The 25,710-nt window shown below is 37.2% G+C and overlaps 1 protein-coding gene across 2 annotated transcripts in view; it reads right to left on the bottom strand.

Annotated features, from left to right (window-relative positions):
- Positions 1-1,844: 1,844 nt before the first annotated feature.
- celsr1b (cadherin EGF LAG seven-pass G-type receptor 1b) overlaps positions 1,845-25,710 on the bottom strand; it is a 45,127-nt gene continuing 21,261 nt past the window's right edge. The window contains exons 6-35 of one of the 2 annotated variants that reach the window (XM_083560792.1): positions 23,521-23,678; positions 21,489-21,652; positions 21,259-21,384; positions 19,218-19,384; positions 17,722-17,907; positions 17,348-17,461; positions 17,060-17,234; positions 16,604-16,745; positions 15,282-15,402; positions 14,856-15,039; positions 14,507-14,608; positions 13,577-13,671; positions 13,159-13,368; positions 12,763-12,946; positions 12,460-12,603; positions 11,628-11,847; positions 10,871-11,038; positions 10,398-10,524; positions 10,057-10,257; positions 9,386-9,560; positions 9,126-9,238; positions 7,619-7,695; positions 7,326-7,455; positions 6,874-6,999; positions 6,577-6,713; positions 6,062-6,156; positions 5,569-5,712; positions 4,643-4,849; positions 3,208-3,475; positions 1,845-3,034 (exon numbers count right to left, since the gene is read on the bottom strand). In XM_083560792.1, coding sequence (XP_083416918.1) covers positions 3,010-3,034; positions 3,208-3,475; positions 4,643-4,849; positions 5,569-5,712; positions 6,062-6,156; positions 6,577-6,713; positions 6,874-6,999; positions 7,326-7,455; positions 7,619-7,695; positions 9,126-9,238; positions 9,386-9,560; positions 10,057-10,257; positions 10,398-10,524; positions 10,871-11,038; positions 11,628-11,847; positions 12,460-12,603; positions 12,763-12,946; positions 13,159-13,368; positions 13,577-13,671; positions 14,507-14,608; positions 14,856-15,039; positions 15,282-15,402; positions 16,604-16,745; positions 17,060-17,234; positions 17,348-17,461; positions 17,722-17,907; positions 19,218-19,384; positions 21,259-21,384; positions 21,489-21,652; positions 23,521-23,678 — 4,485 coding nt within the window. In that variant the 3' untranslated portion in view covers positions 1,845-3,009. The remainder of the gene's footprint in view (positions 3,035-3,207; positions 3,476-4,642; positions 4,850-5,568; positions 5,713-6,061; positions 6,157-6,576; positions 6,714-6,873; positions 7,000-7,325; positions 7,456-7,618; positions 7,696-9,125; positions 9,239-9,385; positions 9,561-10,056; positions 10,258-10,397; positions 10,525-10,870; positions 11,039-11,627; positions 11,848-12,459; positions 12,604-12,762; positions 12,947-13,158; positions 13,369-13,576; positions 13,672-14,506; positions 14,609-14,855; positions 15,040-15,281; positions 15,403-16,603; positions 16,746-17,059; positions 17,235-17,347; positions 17,462-17,721; positions 17,908-19,217; positions 19,385-21,258; positions 21,385-21,488; positions 21,653-23,520; positions 23,679-25,710) is intronic. The other variant, XM_083560793.1, reaches the window with a different exon arrangement.

Genomic DNA, 25,710 nt, shown 5'->3' with positions numbered 1-25,710 from the left:
GCAGAGTGAACAGCAGTGGACTGATCACACAGCCCTGAGGTGCCCCAGTGCTCAGTGTGGTGGTGCTGGACATGCTTTTTCCGATCCGGACTGACTGAAGTGTCCCAGTCAGGAAGTCCAGAATCCAGGTACAGAGGGAAGTGTTCAGGCCCAGTAGGCTCAACTTCTCAATCAGCTGCTGAGGGATGATTGTTTTAAATGCTGACCTGAAGTCTATGAACAGCATTCGTACGTACGAGTCCTTGTTGTCTAGATGGGTGAGGGCCAGATGAAGGGTCATGGAGATTGCATCGTCCATGGAGCGGTTTGGATGATATGCAAACTGCATAGGGTTCAGTGAGGGTGGTAGCTGGGTCTTAATGTGGCTCATGTCGAGCCTCTCGAAGCACTTCATCACGATGGGTGTGAGCACAACGGGGCGATAGTCATTGAGGCAGGATACAGTAAACTTCTTCAGCACGGGAACGGTGGTCGTCATGTTGAGGCATGTAGGAACAATGGCGCTGCTCAGGGAGATGTTAAAGATGTCGTTGAAGATATCTGCTAGCTGTTCTGTACATTCCCTAAACACTCTGCCAGGAATGTTGTCTGGTCCAGCAGACTTTCATGGGTTAACTCTGCATAGAGTTTTCCTCACTTCAGCTGTGGTTAGACAGAGCACCTGGTCACTGGGAGGAGGGGTGATCTTCCTCGCCACTATGTTATTCTGCATTTTGAACCGGGCGTAGAAGTCGTTCAGCGCATCTGGGAGGGAGGCATCACGGTCAACAGCAGGTGATTTGTCTTGTAGTTCGTGATCGCCCGGATGCCCTGCCACATGAGCCGGGTGTCTCCACTGTCCTGGACGTGGCCGTGGATTCTCTTGGTGTGTGTGCGCTTCGCCTCTCTGATGGCACGGGACAGTTTGGCCCTCGCTGTCTTTAGGGCTGTCTTGTCCCCTGCTCTGAAGGCAGAGTCTCTTGATTTTAGCAACGCACGCACCTAGGCAGTCATCCACGGCTTCTGGTTGGAGCGTGTAGTGATGGTCTTGGAGATGGTCACATCATCATTGCACTTGCCGATGTAGCTGGTCACTGTTGACGTGTACTTTTCCAAGTTGATGAAATCACAGTTGGTTGCAGCTTCCCTGAACATGTCCCAGTCAGTGCATTCAAAACAGTCCTGGAGAGCAGACATGGATCCTGCTGGCCAGGTTCTCACCTGCTTTTGACTTTGTTAATAGCAATGTGGATTTTGCGACCAGCGTGTTTTCTCCTCTGGTGGCAAAATCCACATTGCTATTAACAAAGTCAAAATCTCATGACCATGTTGTTGAGTTTTTTGTTGTATACATTGTTAAGTAAATGCAGTAGCTCTGGGTTACTGATCCGAAGATCGGCGGTTCAAGCCCCAGTATAGCCAAGCCCTTGAGCAAAGCCCTTAACCCTCTGTGCTTTAGGGGTGCTGACCCTGCATTCTGACCCCAGATTTCTAACATCACTGGGGTATGCAAAGAAATAATTTCACTGTGCTGTACAGTAAACCTGATAAGTATAAAACACCTTTCTTTCTTTTTACTTATCTTTAGGAAACCCAAGGTCAATCAGGATAACACACAACACATGCCAAAAACCATTTAGTGTCACTGTTCTAATCAATATCTCATTATTATCTGGTATTATCATGTATTTTTTTGTTGATGAGACAATGTAGAATTAACCTAATTAAACGTAGCAATTGCACATTAGCTTTTTTTTTCTGATCAGCTGTCATGCATCGTTGAATGTGGTAGTATCACTGTTCAAAACATCTCTAGAAAAGCTCTACTCATGCTTTTATGCAAGTGAAGACAAAAACATTAAGCATTTATATAAAACTTTCATGATGTTTATTTTCAGACTATGATTTCAGTGCAAACGTGAATATTCACATCTATATTCAGTGTCTGTCTGCCTCTAAGCAAGCGGAAGTATGCTGACTGGTTTTAGAAACACATATAGATTGATTTAAATTCATAAAAACAATCCTTCTCTGACATCCCTTAGTCAATTTGACTTGGCAGAACTCCTGTTGCAGGTCTTACGGCTTTATATCATGCTGCTCACATATATTTACCTATTAACTATTAATGTCTGGCCATATTTTACCCAAAATCATTCTCTCTGTCATCTGGCTTTGTCTTGAACTGATCTGCATTTAGGTTTTGGTCATTGCATCCAAAACTAAAAGATTAAATTCCCTGAAGCAGAAGGAAAAAGAGTCATATATCCTTCACGTTTTGCAAAGGCCAAAAATGAATCAGAGAACTGCAAATTTCTGTAACATTTAACAAATAAAAAAAAACATTAACATTACGGCATGCTCTACATGTTCAACTTCGAAACACTGTGTGGTATGCATCGTAACAAAAGGTAAAAAAAAACAACATTCAATACAATGAATGTTTGTTCCTAAGAGCAGCACAGTATGTTTGAACCAGTGTTAGACTCCTTCCTTTGACTAAAACTAAAATAAACACTGGAACAGTCCACAGTCATGTATGTACAATCTTCAACATTCAAATTAATATAAAAAATGAAACAGCAAAAAAGTGGACATTCAATATAGACAGATTCGTACAGGGCAAAATTACAATCATTTATACAATTTCTGATAAACTGCAGAAATGCAAATAACCTACTGTACATATTATTTACATTTTTAGACTGATAAAGTCTGTGAAATGAGTTTTTTTGATGGTACAGTCTTAACTTGAGTGTGTAGGTATGGCACACCAGGGCAACATCAAGTATGTTGATGGCTCCAAAGACTTCATCCCAATATTTGAACATATCCTGGTTGGCATTGTAGAGTGGTATGCTGAGATCTACAGCTCTCGGATCCAGCTTAAAGTAAAAGTTTCCACACTCTTCCCTTTTTCTCATTATTTTGCAGGCAGAATAAAGTTCTAAAACAATACTGATCTCCATAGGAGCATAGTGATCTGCAGCTGGTAGCTGTCCTTCCCCCAAAAAAAGCTATATTCCAGCTTCAGATTGAGGTTTCATTGCTTGCACTAAAAGAGAAAACAAAAGAGAAAGAAATAGGGTAAGGAATGCTAAAATGATGATAGACAAGATACAAATCAAAAGTTTTACAAAAAAGAAAACATTTTTCCCTGTAAAGCAGAGCATGAACATTAATAAAAACACAAAATAAAATCATAAAATACTTTGCTGAATTACTGACTCTGAGTCTGTGTCTTCCACCACAAAGGCAGGACTTGGGCTGGGCTCCATTGTGACTGTGTTCAGTGTGTTGGTGAGTGAAAGAGCTGGGGCTTCAATAATGATACCATCACTGTTTGTGCCACAGCGCAGGCCTTCATTTGACACAACTGAGGAACTCTTATACAAAATAGTGGGGGAGTTGTAGTCACCCAGTTTCTCTCGTATGTGATTCTTCAGATTCTTGTCGGTCATTGAAGGAGGATATGTGATTTTGTTCTTCAAAATGCCTAGTGGAGGGGTAGCAAATTGTGATTGGGGATAGTGGGGAGAGAGAAGAACATAGTTATGAGTATGAAATTGCATCAAGGTGATTAGAGCTCTTTAATGAGATGAAGGACCTGAGGCCAGAGGCAATGAGACATGAGACATCGATCCATCACAAGGCATCATACATGCTCATTTAGATCTAGATATAATGCCATGTTTTGAAAGGTTACAAAGGTAGCCAGTTAAACTAAATCAAGCACACACACAAACACAGACACAACATAGAAAGAGTAGCTGCAGGTTTTTCAACCAAGCAGAATCATTCCATTCAAGCAGGACCCATACCCGATTTCACTTTTTTCAACTTAATCTCCAATCAGCTATCAAGTGTTCCTCTCATGGTGACCCATGGCGTAAAATGTTGTGGTATGTTGTAGCATTATAATTTCCAATTGCAGGAATTAGCCCAAACCTGTATCATCATTACAATGACCCTGTGCACAAAGAGAGGTCCATGAAGACATGGTTTGCCCAGGTTGATGTGTGGAAAAATGCAACTTCCCTGCCTGGAGTCTTGACCTCAACACCTATTTAACACTTTGTAAATGAACTGGAATGCTGTCTGTGAGCCAGGACTCTTAACATGGCATCCTTACTTAGGCTGAATGAACAATAGACTAAGACTAGAATAGACAGAAAATATAGAATGGAGTGCTCAACATACACATGGGTATGATAGTCAGACCAACATTTGGTCATATAGTGTAGGTTTGTGCCATTCCTGCCAGGCCTAATCTGTGATTTATGTATATTAAGGGTTCATTTCTTTGGGGTTTTTAAAGCTGATCTTTTCTAAAACTTCATTGTTTTTGCCTAACCTTTGAAGAAGAAAATAGGACACCACAGGAAATGCACTCCTCCCCTCACAGTAATCTATTGAAGCACTATTTACAACTATAAATGGCCTGTTATTATGAGTCTGATATTTAATTTTCTAAATTAGGAGAAATAATCAAGCTACTGTAAATGGGATAGGCTTGAACACAGAAACATCTGCCTCCTCAAGTTTTTCTCATGAACTCTGACTATTCTCTCTTTGGCCATACTCATTCATTCAAAATAATAATGTAGTTTTTGAGAAGTACCCAATGCCACTGTGTGTGCAGAGTGAGTGTGAGAGTGCTGACCTTTTCTGGGCAGCTGGGTGCTGCTCGGCTGGCTGGAAGGACCTTCGCTTGATGAAACATTCCCATTTGGACTGAACTTATTGGACTGATGGAGCTCCATACAGGCTTTGGTCTGCAGCCGCAGTTTATCTGGACTACCAGTCCCCTCACTAGTTATAGGGTGCTCTACTGACCAGCAAGGCTTCATGTGATTTGCCACAGCATCAACTAAAATAATAAGGACTACAGTCAACTAATTACATTAAACCCAGTGTTTACAGACAATACATCAACTGCACTGTGCAAAATACCGTATGTAATCTATGGTGTGAGATTCTCTGAATTTATTTTTATTTAAAGTAAAATCTGGTAAATAAATGTGAAAATAAACTGCATCAACGTCAAAATGTAGGTTTTTATGAGTTGCAGTTTGTTTTAATATGAAGCTTGAATGTATGAGAATTACTGTCATGTATTTATCCACAATAAGGACATATTATTTAAGTCTTCTATTAGTTGCTTGTACATTGCATATACTGTTGGCAGAAAAGTAATAAATAGTGGCTCAGTTTCATTAAATTGATATACAAATTCAAAACATCATTTAGCACAATTATGACCATTTTTCAACAAAGCTTTAAAAGTCTGGAAGGGTTGGACGTTGGCTGTCAAACAAAGGGGCCATGATGACATATAAAAGCTTAGGCAATGTAAGATTTAATTGATTTACATTAGATACTAGCACATAGCAGAGCAGCTTAAATGTTTATTTTTGCTTTATAAAATGTTAAAACATAAACATCCAAAAGGTGAATGCATGGTTAAATTAGTTATCATAGACTTTATACACAAAGTGCTACTCTCTGCCTGTTTGCAACTAAGTGCTAAGTGAGGAGAAATGTCAGTAATTCCTGATTCAATTGTTTCTGACTGAAGAAAAACCATACCTATCGGAGTGCTGTGAACTAGACTTCTCTCATTATTCCACTTAGGCTTAGATCTCTTCTTCTCTTTCTCATTATCAGATGAGTGAGATGAAGCATATGAGCTGCTGTGCTCATCCACCGAGAGTTCACTGTCTGAATCAGAGTCTGAGTGATATATGGAAATACACATAACAGCACACAATTGTAAAAAAATAATAATAAAAAAATAAAAAAATTAAATTATACTTTCTTTTAGTAGCATAAGAATTCATGGGAATAATACAAATATCCTGACTTGAATGATAGAATACTAACATAGGAAACAGATTGATGCATCATGGTTCCGAGTTTGATAACATTCTGTGGTCAACAATTTCTGATTCAAATTCTGAGTTTCTGATTCAAAACACAAATGGACCCCCAAGATTTTATACTAATCAGAAATATTTGGAAAATTAGTCCGATGTTGTAACTTATGAAACAAATGGCAGAGAGAGAGTGCTAATGTCTGTACCTTCTTTTCTCTTCTTCTTTTTGAAGATTAAAGATGACTCTCCACCAAATTGGGATTTTCTGCTACTCTGGGTTGTACTGGACTTTCGCTCACCCCTAAAGAGCAGACAGGTTAGGAGCAAAGATGCTTACATCAATATTCATTTGCTTTACTTGACTTTCACACATTTTCCAAAATGTATACTGGTATGCTGAAAGACCAAATTTGTTGGAGTGACATGTGCAGTGCTAAACAAATATGAGAATTATGACAGGATTTATGTGGGTTACCATGTTTGAAATGGACACAATTTAACATTGTTTGCTACAAAAACAACCCCTTAGACTTTGGTTGAATTTCATTAGTCCTGAGTTTATTTTAATGTCAAATCTACTTTTTGATTTTAACCTAGATAATCAATTAAAGCTTCAATCAGGTAATTGAAAATCAAAACAGAATACATGTTTAAAGAAATATTTCCATTATGCTTGCTTTAGAGACACACCTATCTGTAGCTAAGGATAAAAGGACACTACCTGAGTGTGTAGGAGATGTAGCTGCTTCCTTGGATTTTGCCCGATTTGGCTGATTTCTCCAGGGACACTGTGGACTCATCAATCGGTGTGCGGTACAAACAGCCATCCTCTGTGTATGTATTCCCATTTAAAGAGCGCTTGACAGAAATCAAATGAACACACTACTGTCAATGTGTAAGATAAAAATGTTTTATATTATGTTAAACATCATGTAAAGGGGATAATATGTGAGATAAGTGGAGCTTATACATTTTATACATTGCAGGTAATCTAGTGCTGACTTGTAACCCCACTTACAGTGAGCACACTGGCATGGGTGGCAGTGGACTCATCCACTGGTACCTTCTTTCTACCAAAGACACTCTTCAGGTTTGTCCTCACATCTTTGTTGAGTATACAATGGAAGAAAAATATACAAATGCCCTGCAAGAAACAAAAAAAAGAAAGAAGAGTATGCAATAGCTATCACACAATCCTGAAATGCATGTAATTATAAATGCACTGCAACCATGCAACATCTTCCTGATCCAGCCATGAGAATGCATATATAAATATATAAACCATGAACAATTTTGGAAGACATTTGACTAAAACATTCCCTTATGTATTCTTTGTTCTTTGGGGACACCAGGTGGAATAGGAAAACAAATTCACAGTTTTGTTAAACTTGGGGAACCTAATAGGGTTAACAATCCTTAGGCAACCCTTTTTTGGAACAGACCTCAGGAGCTGTGTTGTACTCTACTAACCTGCAGGCAGCTGAGGATAGCAAACAGGTAGTGGAAGGTGAGCACGTCACTGTTAACAGCCATTAGGCCGAGCAGCCAGGTAGCACTGATGAGCAGCAGCAGTAGGACTGCCATACGAAGAGCAGAGCTACTAAAGCCAAAGGATTAAACAATATAAAAATATAAAAACAAAGCTGAAACTCAAGCCAACATAACATGTGAAACAGGATAAGTACATTTGATAAATGCAAGTGAGAAATATAAAGAATTTTGCAGCAGGAACACCATTGCACAGATGAAACATCAGCTCTTACATTGCTCCTGATGTCTCACTTTGACTTCTCTGTCCACAAGAAGCCTTTGCTGCCAGCACAAATATTATAATGTTTATCTGGAAAAGTAAAAAACCACAAAACAATTTTTTTTATCACTAAACATTTGTTTTACTGATGCTCCAAGTCTCAAATCACCACTAAAATCCGCCATGATTTACGTAATTTAAAACACCATAATGACTTTAAAACACTACAAGAATAATTTGTCTTCATGCTCTATGTTGAGTATGGTTTTGATAATAATAAGCATACATTTGCATAAAAGACATAATTGTCCATGTATATGTTGATTAGGGTATTACAAACGTAGAATATTAATTAAAAACATTTAGAACAGATAAAAATGTGCGAATAAGTTGTGATTAATTATGAGTTAACTCGTAAAAATCATGCGATTAATCAAAATTAAATATTTTAATAGATTGACAGCCCTAATATATACACATTTGCAGCAACTTATAAGATCTAACGCAATACAATTCAGTTTCACGTTAGTGAGTCTCCTTATACTGAAAACAGTTGATGCACCGAAAATTCTGCCACCAAAAATTTCCGGCCGAAAATGGCCCAAAAGTGCATTTTCGGTTTTCGGCCGAAAGACTTTGATCACCAAAAAAACGCGGCCGAAACAGTTTGTTGTGATGACGCAAACAGAAACCGCTGCCTGCACGTGCATGTCTAAAACAACATGTCTGCGGTGTGGACGTATTTCAGTATATCTGAGAAAGACCCACGGATAGCGATGTGCAAAACTTGTAATGCCGAAATTTCGTCTTTAAAAACTTTCTCCACGTCGGGTTTAATTTATCACCTGAAATCCAAACATCCGATCGCTATGCTGAATATGAGAGAAACGCGGCACAGAAAAGCAAAACCCCTCCGAGCACGCGCACTCCGTCTGTGGTGGACGTTTTTGAAAAGGCAGGAAGTTTCCCAGTGATTTTGTTGTATTGTATCTTTAAGCAGTTGCACTTGTTCTGAATGCACTTTGTTTTTATGAAAGAACATATTTAATTTTACAACCTTTCAGGAAGCCAGAGGGCCTGTACATTATTATTTAATGTACACATGAGTGCATTTAAGTTAAACATTTAAGTTTGAATTGTAATTTATTTTATCCTGTGCATTGTTGCAATGTGCTATAAATAAATATTTTCATAATTTGTAATTGATTTATTCTTTGAAACTTTAATATTTAATTTATGCAATTGAAATGCCTTGATTTTAGTAAGTTTAGTACACAATCATAGCCATAAATGCAATGGTAATAATAATTGGCATAATTTCTTTCGGTGTTTCGGTTTTCGGTTTTCGGCCTTGCTTTCCTCTTTTTCGGTTTCGGCCAAGAATTTTCATTTCGGTGCATCCCTAGTTAAGACAGAATAAAAAATAATAACAAAAATTGGATTTCCATAAATACTACAGTAAAACAAACAATGAAATGACAGAGAATATGCCTTAATGAAACACACAGACACACACTAACCAGCACTATAAAGGAGATGGGTCCTGTTATACTCCAAATGAGAGTGTCCTGAACAGAAAGCCAGCAGAAGTCTGGATTCCCATAACCCTGAGGATCCAGCCCCACAGCCAAACCTGAGAGAGAGAGAGAGATATGAAGAGGGACAGGGACAGTGAAGGATATCTTGGTAATTGATAACAGTTGTGAATATTTATTGCACACATGCATTACATATAGGAGTATGAGTACAATTTCCATGTCCACACTAAAACCTGCCTCACCTGTGATGATGGCGGGAAAACCCCAGCCAATGGCGTAGTAAAATCGCATTTGGCCGTGGTTGACATTGCGCATCTCTGTCAGCATACGGTAAATGTGCAGCCCCTCCACAAACATCCAGGCGAATGTACACATATAGGAATAGTGCAGCAGAATGGCCACCACTGTGCACACAAACTAAATATACAGGCAAATGGATCAGCAAATCTGATCTTAATTAAACTTTCATTATGTTTCTTTGTCACCAGAAAGAATTAATATACAAATAAGCACAAAATGTAAAATGGCTGAAGCACAGGAAACACTTTAACTATTTAACTGGTTATTACTTAAAATAAAAACACCTTTTATTTCTATACATGCACACAACAATCTTTTACTTTTATCCCTGAAAAAGTTGCACTGCAGACATCGAAGATAAATATTTATTCAACAGTATACTACATAATAAAATCTGTTATTCCAAGGGTCATAGTTGGTCCCCTGGTGGTCTAGTGGTTAAGATGCAGCGCTCTCACCGCTGCGACCCGGGTTCGATTCCCGGTCAGGGAACCATCCCCAGCCACTCTCAGTGCCGGTCCCAAGCCCGGATAAATTGGGGAGGGTTGCGTTAGGAAGGGCATCCAGCGTAATTAAACTTAACTTATTCCAAGGGTCATAGTAAATCACTTACTGGGCTGTCAGTCTGATTGATGCCAGTAAGGAAGATAAGCTCAGAGAGGAAGATGGCTGCCACCAGGTTTTTGTGGATGCTGTGCAGGTTGGAGCGCAGTTTACGCAGAATAGCCAGAAGGAGGAAGGTAAGGAGGAGGGCCACCAAGGAGGATGAGACAGTAGTGTAGGTCAGCACCTTCAGGGGCAGAACATCCCCATGCTAAAAAACAAAATAATTTTTGTTAAACTGCAGTATATGGTATCTTTCAATTTGTAAATTTTGGCTCCATACAAATGCTTTCTGACCTTCCAGGTAATTATACAAGATGGAATGGTTGTTAAATGTAAACTTTTGCTTACCTCTCTTTTGGAAATATCCATGAGGACAGCAAAGCTGGTCAGGTGATTACACTGGCAACTGATGTGTGTTGTGTTTCTGAAGACCAATTCACAGCCTTTAGAGGACCAGGAGCCTGAGCGGCTCATTCTGCAAGAGACAGAAACATCACTAGATAAAAGCTTAAGTTTTTTTCTCTGGGTCTTATAACCTTGTTCATAACTCAACAACTGAAGCATAAATCTCACACAATATGTGGTTGAGTCCATGTTTATTAATTATAGCATAATTAATTTAATGTTCTTTTTGTGTTTGTTTAATTTAAATATGGTATTGTTTTTTTTTTATTAAATAAAGTGTATGGTAAAGCACTGTTTAACCTTACTGTAAACAAGTGGTATAATTAAAGGCTTCTTGCAATAATAATAATAATAGTAAAACAGCAAAGAAATAAAGAGACACATAATAAATATAATTTAGAATAGCAAAGACTTACGAAATAGAGTGGTTCCAAAAGACACACACAGGTTTAGTCCTCTCCTGTGTCTCCAGCAGTCTAAACATCAGTGTGATTGGTGTGTTTAGTAAAGGAGAGCTGCTTTCTCTCTCCTGGTGTGCTATCACACTCACTACAGGGCTGTTAATAACTGGGTGTGTGGGCAGTCTGGAGACACACCGAGACAAATGAAATAAAATGGTGTTGTGGATAGACAAGTGCTAAAAGTCAGATAACATCAAAATATTTATATTCTAAGTCATCCTAAGAACATTTGCTCCTCTATTCTTTCTTTATAGGTACTGAATGTAAATTTAAAAAAACTTTTTCCAATCTTTTTCTTAATCCATTTTAAGTCCACTGGACCTGCTTAGCATTTTTATGCATGACACATAGCACAGTAGGATGATACACCTTACATACTACACTCATTAGTTCAGAGTTCTTCTAAATTTGTCACCCATATGTATTTTTTATTGCCTATGCAAAGAAACTGAGCAACATTTCAATTATTTGTAATTCTTTTCAGTCAATAATTTTGTACCACAGTGCTGTTGAATTCTGGACTCTGATTGGTTAAAAAGTGTTAATCCCTCTTCTTTTACCACACAATTCAGACTGCAGCATCAACTGCAAGTCACATAGAAATACACTTATTATACATTGTAGTTTACATGCTCGCATAACTTAAAGCAACACTGATATAACCCATAGTTGATAATGTTCCTTGAATAACAGCTTTAACTAAACACCTCACCTGAGAGTGCGCCGGTCCATGTCATAGTTCTCAGGTAGAAGCTGGCCTAACGATCTGTAGATGATCACCAATGCAACAGTTGGAGACTCGGCCATATCAGTTTGCCTTCGTTTTTTAGCTGAAGGTCCAGGACCAATGACAGGGGGAGCTTCTGTTCCTTCAGGACCAACATGAGGATTGGATGGAACACTTTGTAGAGGGGTTTCTGTGGTAGCAATATCTGTGTATTGCGATAATAACATTGTAATATAATTACTTTAGTGATTATTCAAAATTGTTAATGTAACTGTTGCACAGGGGATTAAAGTACCTTTAAAGCATTTTTCAACCTCATCACAATCCACCACAAATTAAAAAAACGACAAAAAATTGTTGTTTTGTTGTTTGAAGTAATATCATTCGATAATCTTGTGTTGCGCAGCAGTACAATGACAAAATCTTCATCTTTATCGTGGAAGGTGAATTGAAGCAAAACTAAAGTATAATGCAATTATGCCCACATTGCTTGTTGTGACCAACACTACAGTACACTGATGTCACTGATATCTCTTACAAGCTTAATACAGATTTGACACTTAATAAAAAATAAAAAATAAATTATTTTGCTTGAAAAATTCTGTAATGTACAAAGCACTTTTATAAAAATTATTTTCATTAATTTATGTAAAAACATCTACCTCAATATTTTTTTATTAAAAATGGGTTTTGTGTCTGCTCTATGGATATCTTTACAATACAGATGTGGTAGATTTATATCACATTAAAAACATTGGGGTATTCCTTTAATAGAATGAGATTCTTTACCCGTAAAGTGAATGGGTGCAACATTTACCTTGGCTTCCTGCTGGTCTTATAAATGTGTCTGGGAAAATCACAGAGGACTCCATTTCTTTAGAATAGATCTCCTTTATCTTCTGAAAGCGAGGAAGCTCAAGCTGGTTTACAGGGGAGGAATCCAGAATATCCATTGCAAAAACTGTCCACAAGAAAAATAAGTGTACGTATGAGTACTTTTCTAAATCCCACACAATCATTTTACCTAGACTTATCAATATATTATAATATTTGAACACATATATGTCAAAAACAGTGTGCAAAAATTAAAATGGCCATAAGTCGAACTTGTAGTACTTACTTATGTTGTTTGTGATGATAGTAAAGGGTTTCAGGTAGGTCTTCCTCATGTTCTGGACCAAGGTATTGGCATACTCCTCAAAATAATGCAACAGATCAGCACAACCTCCATCCGAGTGCTGGATCTGCTCCCAGGGACCTTTATTGACTGGGTCCAGGATAGCACTGCCTGCTTTTACCAAGTCCTAGAATTGTCAAAAAATATTACAGAATATTTCAGCAGGCCACATTATAACTAACATGAAAAATGAAATATTAATAGATAAACCTTTAATCATGCATGTAATCGCTTCTGTAATCGCTTCTGTAACTAAAACATATGTCCACACTGGGTGTCACTTCTACAGACTACTTATTATTACCAGATATTACTTGTAATTATTTTTCTGAGCTGTACCTCATTAAAAGTGGAATGATGTGCAGCTGACAGGTCAAACCCCTGCTGTAGACTTTCACGCTGTAGGATGCTGCACATCAGCTGGTATGCCGTCTTTATGTCACTCCCATACATTCGCTTTGTGCTCTTTGTGGCACTGCGCAACCTGGCTGCCAGGCTTTCAGACCTTTTTACATCCAGTTTAGAGGAGTTATAATAAAGCTCCTCACTCTGAAAAAAACAGCCAACAGACCACACTTGGTGAGCTACATTTTATTTATGATTTTTTAAATATTAGAAAACAGAGTAAGAATGAGCAGTCAATCACCTTGGTGCTAAAACACTATAAATATAAAACAATCCATATCCTATAATCTATGAGAACATGTCATGAAAACTTCATGTAATCAAAAATTTGGAAAATAAAAGAAATGCTCACTTCCTTCCTGAGCTGGGTGAAGGGCGGAGAGGTGCAGTTGAAGAGCTCTGGGACAAGCCAACCTTCTTTATCACTACAGTGGCGAATAGCTGTGCCTGCAGAAATCATATGTATAAAGAACAGCACATGGAGTGAATATGGAAAAAAATTAACAAACTAACATCTTAGAAAAGCCTACTATGGATGTCTGTACTGGGAAACTTCATAGTAATTACATCATAAGTCAGTCACATTATTGCCGTGCTGTTTACTTTAAGCTATTGTGAAGCTATTTTCATTGCATCTTCTTACATTAGATTTATACATTTCCAAACTCTTTTTATTTTAAACAGTAAGTTTTTTATACAGTTATTACCTAAGGAAAAAACTTGATAAGGTGAAGTGGTACGTTTATTTTCCAGTAACCTTTTATGTGGTGTGTTTATTTTCCAATAGATTTGAATGCATATTATCTATTTATAGTTATGTTCAATATTGTGGAATGAAACATTTTAGTTAAATCAATTATCAATTATGTTATAGTAGCTATAAACGGCCATTCTTTCACCAGCCTCTCTTTTGTTACTCTCACTGAAAATTGATAAGACAAAAAATGTTGATGTTATGTTACTAAGAATAAACATTTTTTTATTTTTATTTAAAGAACAGATTAGCATTTGACTAATATTAAGCACTCCAAAAGTGTTGCCTCACAAAAAGCATCACAGTATCAACAATTTAATACAAGTACATTACAATATTACAGTGAATATAACAAATCCTTTCAAGGTCAGACAATTCCTTGACTTTAATATGGTATTTAATGTATTTAGTATATTACATATATAACTATGGTGTTTTATGGAAACTGTGATGTTTATAATCTTGACCATGACATCACTTATTTAAAAAAAAAAAATTGTTACATATCATTACTTTAGATTAACTTACCACTCGAACCTTTGGGACAGTTTGTTGCTGCAGGGCCACCAAACATTGTCCTGGGCCACCAGATTCCTGATTCAAATGCTTTAGGGCAACTGTCATACACAACTGAGAAAGTGTGAAGAGTAAGAGATTATGAGAAAAAAGGAGAAAGAGAAACAAACTAAGAAACTTTTTACTAATCCACCACCAGCTTCCACGAATCTGTTATCATCCTTAGACTTTACATTGCAAAGACATCTTAAATAGAATTATTGGATTTTTGGCATTACAAATATTCATTATATATTTAAGCAGTGTGAGGGTCATACTGTCCAATTAGCATTTTGACTGCAATGATTTACTGGTTACATACCCACACAGCCACTGGAGGTCACCTCAGCAAAGGGGTTGTCACAGCGGTTACACTGACGTCCCACCACCCCAATTTTACATGGACACTGCCCAGTCACAGGGTCACAGGTACGAGAGTTAGATCCCAGGTGCAAACACTCACATGGGGAACAGGTGTCACTTCCTGGTAGCTGGTAGTAATTATCCTGACAGAAAGAAATAATGAGATATATAGTGTTTAACCGGTTTTTAACCTGATACCTTTGTAATGTATTCCCTGTAGCTAATAAATAATAACATATTTTCATTCATAGTAGTTTACAAAGTTATATGCTTTGAAATACATTCATCATAAAAGTTAACTAAATTAAAGCATTGTGCTTAAGAAGTTTAAAGCAATCAGGTGTGCACAGCAAAAACTGATCATGTGGTAGCTTGTTGTTCGTACCTTACAGCTGCACACACCCGTTGTCTTGTTACAATCTCTTTTAAATCCTTTGTTCACATCACAGTTGCATGGGCCACAGCTTGGGTAACCCCACCATCCTCGAGGACATGGCTGGTTTCCTCTGTGTGCATGTGTGTATGACAGGGAACAGAAAAGTCACAGAAAACATTAACTGTTGAAATCCCTCCAACAAACAACAAATGACTGAAAAGTCAACACTACCAGCAGATGTTTAAATAATTTTCTTTCACATGCCAGTGGCAGAGGTAGACATGAGCTTAGTGCTAGCTTTTCATGTTTGAGCCCCAGGAGATAAACACCAAACAAATGTATTTGCTTTTTAAATAATGTAAAAAAAAAAAAACACTCACCAAACCAAGTAATGAAGAAATTCTTAAGTTAGGTCAACAAAACACAATGCAAAGTTTAGTCTGTCCTAGTTAAATAAAATCTACGTTACAGAATATCCAAAAGCAGCAATACACAATGGACTGCGCAATTTTGGGGGAAAAGGTTTGCATCCCATTTCCCCATTGTTGATTATTTTCTTATAACTGCAAGCCACAAAGTTTTATAATTATCTTAAACCACGTTGCAATGTGCCTAGAATTACAATTTTTACTTTACTAATGAATATAATGTTTATGAACCATTAATAGTTGCACTAAATGGTGTGGAAGCTAATGGTTTAAGGGCCCCCAACTTTTTATGTGCACCACAGAACGTGTGACAACGTTGCTTAAAAAAAAAAAAAATGAAAAAACTGTAATAATGTTGTTTGTTAGTGAAACGTTGCTGTCAAAAGCAACACTGCAATTGTGAAAAAATAAGTTACGTTTTCAAATGCTGTACCAGCATCAGTAATTTTTTTCATTGTACAAAAATGGGCTGTGAGTTTAGAAAAATATATATATTATTAACAAAAACAATAGCAATAACAATGGAATTTAAAGGCTTTATCATTTCATAGAAGCTGGTTTACCAAATGACAAAGGAACAGCATTAATCCCAGCATGCCTTTCATTTTGGACTTCTCTGTGGTGTTGTTATGAGGTAGAAATGATACACTTGATTTTTTTACTCATCATGCTGCATTTTGGCTCTTATTGTCTATCAAGTTGGTGAAGATTTAACTAAACCTTGAACCACAAGTTCTACCAGTTCCAGTTTGAACCTGTTCTTTTTTCTTTGAATGTACAGAGGAAAAAACACAGTACTGTTGAGGCTCAGGTTTCTTGTGATTTTTGTGCAAGTCCTGTGGTGTCTGGGATACAAGAATACTAAGGAGGTAAAAAAAAGATGTGAGGTAAGATTAAAGCTACCTGTGCTGGCAGTACTGGCCGTAGTAGTTGTTTCCACACTCGCAGGTATACCCGTTTTTGCTGAGAGGCTTGCGCACACAGCTGGATGTGTGTTCACATGGGTTCAGCAAGCAAGCATCCACACAGTCTCTCCCAAAGTAGCCTGGCACACATTCCCAATGCAGACACTTAACACATTTCACACATGAGTGCACACACATGCAAGTTCGAACACCTGTGTTTCCACACACATAGACACACACAAAAACGTTTGGGAACCCAATACAATACATTACCAGGATTCAGTGAACGGGGTTAATCTGATTTTCTTTCATCCTAATTCCTTATAGACAAATTAATCTCAGTTTAAGCAGTGCGCATGAATTTGCACAGAAGTCACCGATTCATTCGAAACTTTCTCCAAATCAATAGAACCTAAAGTGCAGTAATAAGATCAAGACCACACATGAATCGTACCTGGCTCACACACACAGGAATGCGAGGCCCAGTTGTCTCTGCAACGGCTGTTTGTGGGACACGCAGCGGACACACACCTGCCAGGTACATCACATCCATCCTTCACACGCACCCTCACAGCCTGACGCATGTTGATGTTTCCTGTGTTCGTGGAGGTCTCTCCTATTCGTACACCCTACATGCATTATAACAGAGATGTGAGTGTGTGAAGATGTGAATATATGTGTAGGTGGTTGAATATCCCAATGCATCATCCAGAATAATTTGGATGTTTGAAAAGGGACTCACCTGCATGCAGCCATTAAAGCCATTTAGCACACTGCCATTATTTTTCATCAGGCCTCCAACATAAAGACTCTTCAGCTTTAGTCCTGGCAACTCATTTCCAATTTCCACTGTCCTCTACATTTCAAGGCAGAACACAAAAATCAGGAAAATCCGAATAAATATTACATTACAGTAAAGTCTGCTGGTATACACAAGCGAGGATGTGATTCTATCATTATTTCTGTAGAAAAGTTTTTTATTTTCTTTAAAATCATCTAACATCTATGTGTTACTCATCAGACTAATTTTACTGAGGAATAGGCAACATAGACAGGCGGATGCAAATGACACCTCCAAATGATTCCTCCATGCTAAACTGATTTATGAGTACACACCTGGAACATTCCGTAGTCCAGAGAGACCAGGGCCATGTACGTAATGTCCTTCCCATCTTTTCCGCTCTTCAGCTCCACCAGGATGTGATGCCACTCACCATCACTGACCCGCACCTGTGGAAAATCCAGCAGAGCCACACGCCGTGCGCCCACAAACACCTGGAAACGCATGTGCATGTTAGTGACCTGCAAGACAAAAACCCAGAAAGAAGGTTGTATTTAGCAGTTTTTAGATGCTTTTATAATTTACAATCTTGTAAAAATTATACAATTCTGTCCTATATCAACTTGCCTTAATAAACAAATAACAATAACAAGAATCTCCTGAATATCACTTTTTCATACCTAAGTCCACCTGAGTCACACCAACTTATTTGTACACATAGGTGTTTTTGATTGACCAGGAATTTAATAGCGATAAAAGCTCAGATGTTTTTTTTGCCTTGTTTTGCTATTTTTGCTACTTGTCTGGCATCACTGCCAGCAAGTTATGAGCAAGAACAGAATAGTATGACATTTGGTAATAAATATTACATAAAAATGTGGTTAAATTATCAAACCAGAGCATGTGGATTAATTACAGTACAGCTCTGATAGTATTTTCCACTGCAACATAAAAGACAGCGATGTAATGCACTTTTATAATGCACTTCATCTTTAATGTTACTGTTCCCATAGTAACAGCTCCAACACAGTGACTTGTGCGGTATAGTCTAATGCTATAATCAATAACTTATAAAGCTACAATAAAACTGACTAATGAAACATGTCCTTGTTAAACAATATTATTAATTATTATTAATTATATGGTGAATTTCTCTGTTGGGTAATGTTTCCGTAACATTACAGATGTACAGATTCAGTGTTTTGAAAACTTTCCTGAGCTGTCATGACAAAGAAAGTTCTCTGAAACCTGACAAATATGTAGTTTTGTGTCTTATTGAATTAAGATCAGATCAGAAACTTTATTCATTTTTTTTTTTTTTTTTGTTATGCTATGTGAACTGCACATAGAGACAAACCCATACTTTAGGTTAAAGGCTGCTTTTCTTTGTCCTTGTCTAGTCAGTAGCAGTCTCTCCATTGTCACCAATGAAAATAATTAATACAAAGTCATATCTATTGACATTTTCTCCACAATGTTTTTGTAGCAACTCTTTCATAGCCTATACTGGGTCACGACCCTGTGATTGGAGACCTCTGCCTTACAGATAACGAATTGATTGTCACTAAAAGAGAGGTTGCCTAATACGGCTATAAAAAAATCCTAATCTAAATCTAATAACTCACATGCCATACAATTCACAAACCATTTGATGCATTACTATATAACGCACCTATAATTTACAGCTTACCTCTAAAGATAATAATTTTTTATCTTTAAAACTGAACCAAACTGAAGAAAAAGTTTTACTGGCCTTATTTGCCACAGATAATTGTAACATGCTTAATATCAACTGTCTGTATCTGAGCAAATAAGTGAAGAGAAAAATCACCAGTAAGCTGAATTTAGACAACTCGCCAGCACTGGCCTGAAGCAGAGTGCCAGCACTTTCACGGGTACGAAACATCAGGCCGATGTACCACGGGATCGTTATAGTGATGTCAGGGTCGCTCCATGAAACCAGAGCATGACCATCAAAACGCAGCGGTGAGAGCATCACTGAGGAGAAAAAAGCAGATTCAGCAATACAGCACAAAAAAGTTTTCTAGCTCTAAACCTAGACAAAACAATGATCCTAGTCAATTATCCTTGAAAGAACAAGCTTCCTTTGATCGCCTCTCTGTGGGAAAGTAAGCATACCTGCAGCAGAGAAGGCAGTTTTTGAAGTTGGCTTTTTAGAAAGGTGGTTTTGGGCTAAGGATAAAAAAGTCCCAAATGTTTGTGTGTGGTCAAATATTTTCCAGTCAACCAGGAGGGAGCCTCCTAATGAGGACCACGCAGCATTCTTACTTGTTAATTGCTTGAGGGGAAACATTTTCCTTTAGCATGTCAGGGCCAGATGAGCTGGACTAACAGCAGCAAGGCTCAGTGCTGACACACTTTCTTTTTACAAAGACCTGGCACTCAGAGAAACTACATGTGATGGTGGACTTTTTTTCTCTGCTAACATACTGACAAGTTTTTAAACAGAACTAATACAGTTAAGACACTATTTACTGTTTACTAATAAAAATGCATCTCTCTCTTCAATTAAAAGAGGTTTTTTTTAAGTGGCAAAAGTTTTACACTGAAAAAAAAAGACAAAAGAACGTCAGAAAATTCCTTGGGAATGAAAAGCTTTCTTTGTACCTAAAGTTTTTAATTTTGAGAAAATTGAGTCACATTTATTTTTCAAAAAACTACTGAAAGAGTCATTGGACCGCTAATGCAGCAGATTTTTCTTATATAAAAGGTTGCCCATAAAATATAATAGCATGAGAAAAGAAACATGAAAAAGATTTTTAAAGGGAATTCATCGCAAGTACAGACAAAATTTTGTGCTATGCTTTACCACCTGCTTTTCTGTATACTTCTTATAAACTTTCAAATACTGTAATTCTATTTTAACCTACTACAGTATTATCTGTGTTGACACTTTAAACAATCTTGGTTTATAATGAGTGGCATAAGCAAACCAAACCCAGCAATGGGATCGCAAAGAATTAGACCAGACTAAGCTCTCGAAAATGTTAAGCCCCTTATGATCACATTTCCCGCTCGAAGTCTAAGTGCACAGTTTCTCACATTCAGCATGTCACACTGCACGTGACATGCCTGCATTAATGTTGGGTAAAGTGCTAAGAGGTGTCATGTAGAAAGCAATAAATTAACTAGGATGGCATTAAAGATTTTTTAAGAAGCCTGACCTAAATTGAATGAGAATTTCCATGTAATATGTAAGAAAACAAATGCAGGATGCATTGATATAGATATATATTCTACAATGCATTGTACACATTGATCAGAGCTTTTGTCATACATTAAGATCAGTAACATGCCAGGATAAAATACACAGAAAAAATTTACAGAACTAACAGGAAAAAAGGGGTATACGGTTGTGGACCATTGTTTTAATTTTTAGAGAAGCCCATTATCCCATGACATTGAGAGTAATGGAATCATGGGATTCTCTTAATTTTCTAAAGACTAGAGATTTTGGGGATAAGATATACCTTTATTCATCCCACAGTGGGGAAATTTCTCATACATTTATACAAAATATACATTTATAACAAAATATAATAATCTATGATGCAATATAAATAATGAAATTCAGCATTACATCAAGTGCAATACACTTAATAAGCCGTATACCCATTTGAATTCACAAGGTCAAGTGATTTATTGTGTATCACTTTGTTTTGAATGTGATTGAATGTGTGTTAATGTCTGTGTTTGTGTGTGTGTGTTGTGTGTGTGTGTGTGTGTGTGTGTGTGTGTGTGTGTGTGTGTGTGTGTGTGTGTGTGTGTGTGTGCATGTGTGTGCATGTGTGTGCATGTGTGTGTTTGATTAAGCCTGTATATGTTTGCCTACTAAACAGAGGTTCTTCTACCATGTTCACAGCTCTTTCCTCCATAGCCTAGCGGGCAATTACAGGAGTATGTGTTCCACTTGTTCACGCACAGCCCTCCATTGTGACACACACTGCTGCTGCAGAAATTACTCTTTGCCAGACAACCTGAAAAAAAGTGTTTCGCAAGTTTATAAAGTCTGAGTGAAATAAAAGACTGAAGATGATGCAGCAATGCCTGTATATATTAGTATGTATATGCAATATCTAACCTGCAGCAGTGCCGTTGTTAGCAATAAAGCTGGCCATGTCAATAGTTTTGCTGTCAATCATGAGGTTCCTTATGCAGCCCACAAAATCTCGGTTTCTTACTGGAAAATCCTCAGGGAGGTCAGGAATTCCACCCAGAAGCAAAGGACCCGTGAGGTCCAGAGACCTAAACATACACATGACACATGGTCCAAAACTTCCAAATGACCCTCGGCTAGAGTTCTTCCAGAAAATGTGCATCTTTTAAATTTACAAAAAAGATTTGGCAATACATACAAGTGCTTACAATTCTGAAGTAAGTCACAAAAATTATTTTACTTCATAATAATAAAATTATTAGAATAATATGAAAAAACTCCAAATAATTAAATTGGCTTGAATTCCTATATAACATTCCAGTATGAAAATTCAGTTCCGAACAAAGGACATCCAATTTGGTAAATACAGTATATTTGGTATTAAAGCTTAGTGTTCCATCCAGGCATCATTTCCTCTGGTTATCAGAGGAACAAATTACATAGTAAAGAATCGAAGAAAATTTTAAATAAATACGAGAAGATATTATTTTTGGCATGTGTTAGTATTTTAAGTCTAGACACTTCTCTATGTGTTCTCCAGCTCTCAATGAGAGAGATGAGAAGTCATTTTGAACTTTGTGTCTTTTGACTTGAGACAACATTTTTGTCTATGATCTCCTCGACTGCCTCTTTTGCTATGCTTGCTTGTTTTATATGACTGTTCTGGTTACAATTTATTTTTGAAAAATCCAGACTTTCTGATTACATTTCGTAAACTGCTTAACATTTCAATGAAACATTCCATTAGTAAAAAAAAACGCTGTCAGCTGTATTAAGTTGTTATAAAATTGTGCCATACAATTCACATATTTTATAATCCAGCACAACAGTCACAGAGTTATCTGTGAACTCTGTGAACTCTGTGATTATTGCATTCATATCACTATATCTGAGCTGGTACAGATTTCTGTTCTCACATTAGACATTTTTTTGCTCATCAATTAATTCACTGTAAAGCAGACAAGGTTGTTGCCAGTAACAAATTATTTTTACATCCACATTAAAAAGAAGCCTCAAGATTTCAAGTAGATGTTTGACATATATTATTAATACATTATGCAAAATCAAGTAGTGTTTGGGCTTAGTCTTTTTAGGCTTGTTAGGCACCTGGAAGTAGGTCAAAACAGCGTTCCCAGTAGGAAATTGGCATAGGCAGAAGCAGTCATTTAAAAAATAAAGCACTCTGCTAAGCACAAAAGTCAATAAAATGAAAATTATGAAATGATTATTCAATATATTATATGATCCATGGCCGGTACCGGGACCACTAATTTTTAAAACTTGGATTTTTGTAACAACAAAAGGTATAAATGAACACTTCAGTTAAAAAAAACATTGAACTCCTCATTTTCACACATAATGTACAATACTTGTGCAGTTAATACATATTTATTCTTTTTACAGATCAGAGAATTTTATCAGTGTCCCACATACAGCATTATAAGCTTTCCTAAGCTAAAAATTGCTGGGTGGCTCCTTATTAAGTGTACATAACCTTCCACTTATAACTGCATTTCAAAGCTATTACATCACCTGAAGAGTTTAAGTGCTGTGGTCTCTAAGTTAAACCGAGATTTAATTAATCAACAGTGCCAGATGAGCTACAAGTGTGTTTGCATTGTAAAGCCTATAAGACAGGTTTGGCATAAGAACAAAACAAAAGACTTGAAGAGAATAGAGGCAAGACAGAGGGAGACACGAGAGTGAAAGCAGAGTATGGGAGCGTGCTTTAATCTCTTATAATGATGAGCTATTCAACACCTGTATGTGGTTAACATGCTTTACATAGCTCTAATTTATTTGTTGTTCTGTTATTGAGTATTTATACCTGTCTGTGTATAAGGTTAGTAAGTTTCTGCATTGCATATGGTTCCTTTTGCACATTTAACAACAAATTACCTACTGGATCTCTGAGCAGCATTAAAGACAACATAAAAAGCTATTGTTTCAGACTTACTTCTTCTGGCCTGTCTGGGTGCCCTGGGCTGCACAAGAGTAGTTCCCGATCTGACCACCAAAACGCACGGCCATAGCCACGTCGCAATCATCCACAGCAACCACGGCGACTTTCTCCTCTGAAGGACCATGAGGGAGTCCAGTACGTCCAATGTTAGGCTAAAAAAAGAGTAAATGTTTGTGTGACTCAAAGAAACAGCTGAGTAGACGGAGAACTGCTTTACAAAGCAGACTTCAAAATGCCAGGCACATATTGATTTCCCATGTCAGCTTGTATCATAAAATTTGCTATGATTTTTTTTGTCATTTTGTACTGATCGGTACCATAAGGAGATCTTGTTTTGAATTTTGGTTTTTTTTTTATGTTATGAAAGTTGCCTCAACTAAAATGTTCTGATGGTCGACTATTGCATAACAGCATAAGTTGTAGCTACTGTGTAGTTCTAATCGGTCAGACATAGCGTGAGGTTTCCTCTTGCAAGACTGTGGCTCTGTGCCCACAACAACAACATTTAATTGGATTAAGGCAGTAAAACACTGGTGAAACCAAGATACCAGACAAAACACATGCCAATCAATGTCAGGCAAATCTCTGCAGAGTTGATTAGTGCAGAAAACTGCATTATAATACAGTAACACTAGCCAGCTTGTGCTTTTTCTGCTTATTTTGCCCTGGCAGTATATAATTTTTATTTAGCATGTCAGCTGACGTGTAAAATGTGCTGCTTAGACTGTCAGCAAAATGTTACAGGGAACATTACAGAAATCATGCAACATGCTAAAGTGAGCTAATCCAGAAGATTTTCTAATGAAAACGATGTTTCATTCATAATATAATAATACCTTACATTAGCAACGTCATACGGATAACTGTCCATAGTCTCCACAAATGCAAACAGACAAAATGTGCTCGCCTTGTGACATTCCACATTTGCGTTGTTGTCTATAGTATATGACAAGCCTACGTACTTCACAGTTCAAGCTCACAGGTGCCAAACCTCACTCCCAAAACCCCACCTGAGGGCACAGACTCTGTTTTAACAAGTTAAGCTGTTGCTGTCCGGATATGAATGAGCAGATGATTTTTACCCTTTGCAGCAAAAGAAGAAAGTTTTGAAAGAAGTTTGCAGTTTTTAGCATCAGCATTTATCAGTCCTGTGGTGCTGTTTTAATCACATTTAATCACACTGTTACAATGTTCTTTAATGTAAATTGGTAAATCTAAATGAAGCTATCTTTGCCAGCTTTGACCTGCATCTTACACTATACAATAAGATGGAAAAAATCTCTGAACTGTAACTGATCTGCACTACATAGTTTCTTAAGATTTTCCAAAGTCAAAGGTAATTTCTTAATTGTTATGTCTAATGTCTTAATGTTCAAATGTGCAATCAAAGCATAAAAAATGTATGTATTTGTTAACATATTTGTATTTTTTAAATAGACACAAGTCTTGGGACACCAGACTTTTCTAGCCATATTTTGTTTTCCCACAAAGGCACCCAGTTGTATATGATGTCTTTGGATGCCCTAGCATCCATCCGTAGCAGTTGAACTAGGAGACCCAAACCTGTTCCAGCGTGACAAAGCCAGCTGCAGGAAGATATGTTTTACATGGGTTGGAATGGAAGATCTTGAGTGGTCTCTGTAGAGCTCTGACCTCAACCTTTTAACCTTATTAAACATCTTTGGGATGAATTGGAACACTGACTGCACTCTAGGCCTGCTCACCCTACATCAATATTTGCCTTTACTGGCACACTTGTAGCTGTAGGAGCGCAAATCTCCATAAGCACATTCCAAAATTGTATAGAACTTCTTCATATAAAAGTGGAGGTTATTACAAAAGCCAATAGGGAGCAAGGAATTCAAAAAGCACATTTCAATATTATGCTTAGGTGTCAAAATTTTTTTGCCCAAATAGTACCCAGTTTAACATGACATAAAGTAGCTTTGGCGATCTACATTTTTACATCTATAGTGACTGTTAACATCAGCATTTATTGTGTGTCTTTGCACTGAACATAAATATTGTTATTAATATTATTATTAATATTATTAACATCATATTAGCAGTATAAGCCTAATGAACTACTTTATATTGAAATAACTAATAACATAGCTGACTTTAAAGTACTTATGCAACACACACTTACACTTGGCTTATAAAGCATTCATTGAGATGTAATGG

This window comes from Silurus aristotelis (genome assembly GCF_946808225.1).
Source record: "Silurus aristotelis genome assembly, chromosome: 14".
Lineage (NCBI taxonomy): Eukaryota > Metazoa > Chordata > Actinopteri > Siluriformes > Siluridae > Silurus > Silurus aristotelis.
This window is presented reverse-complemented; position numbering and strand designations above follow the sequence as displayed.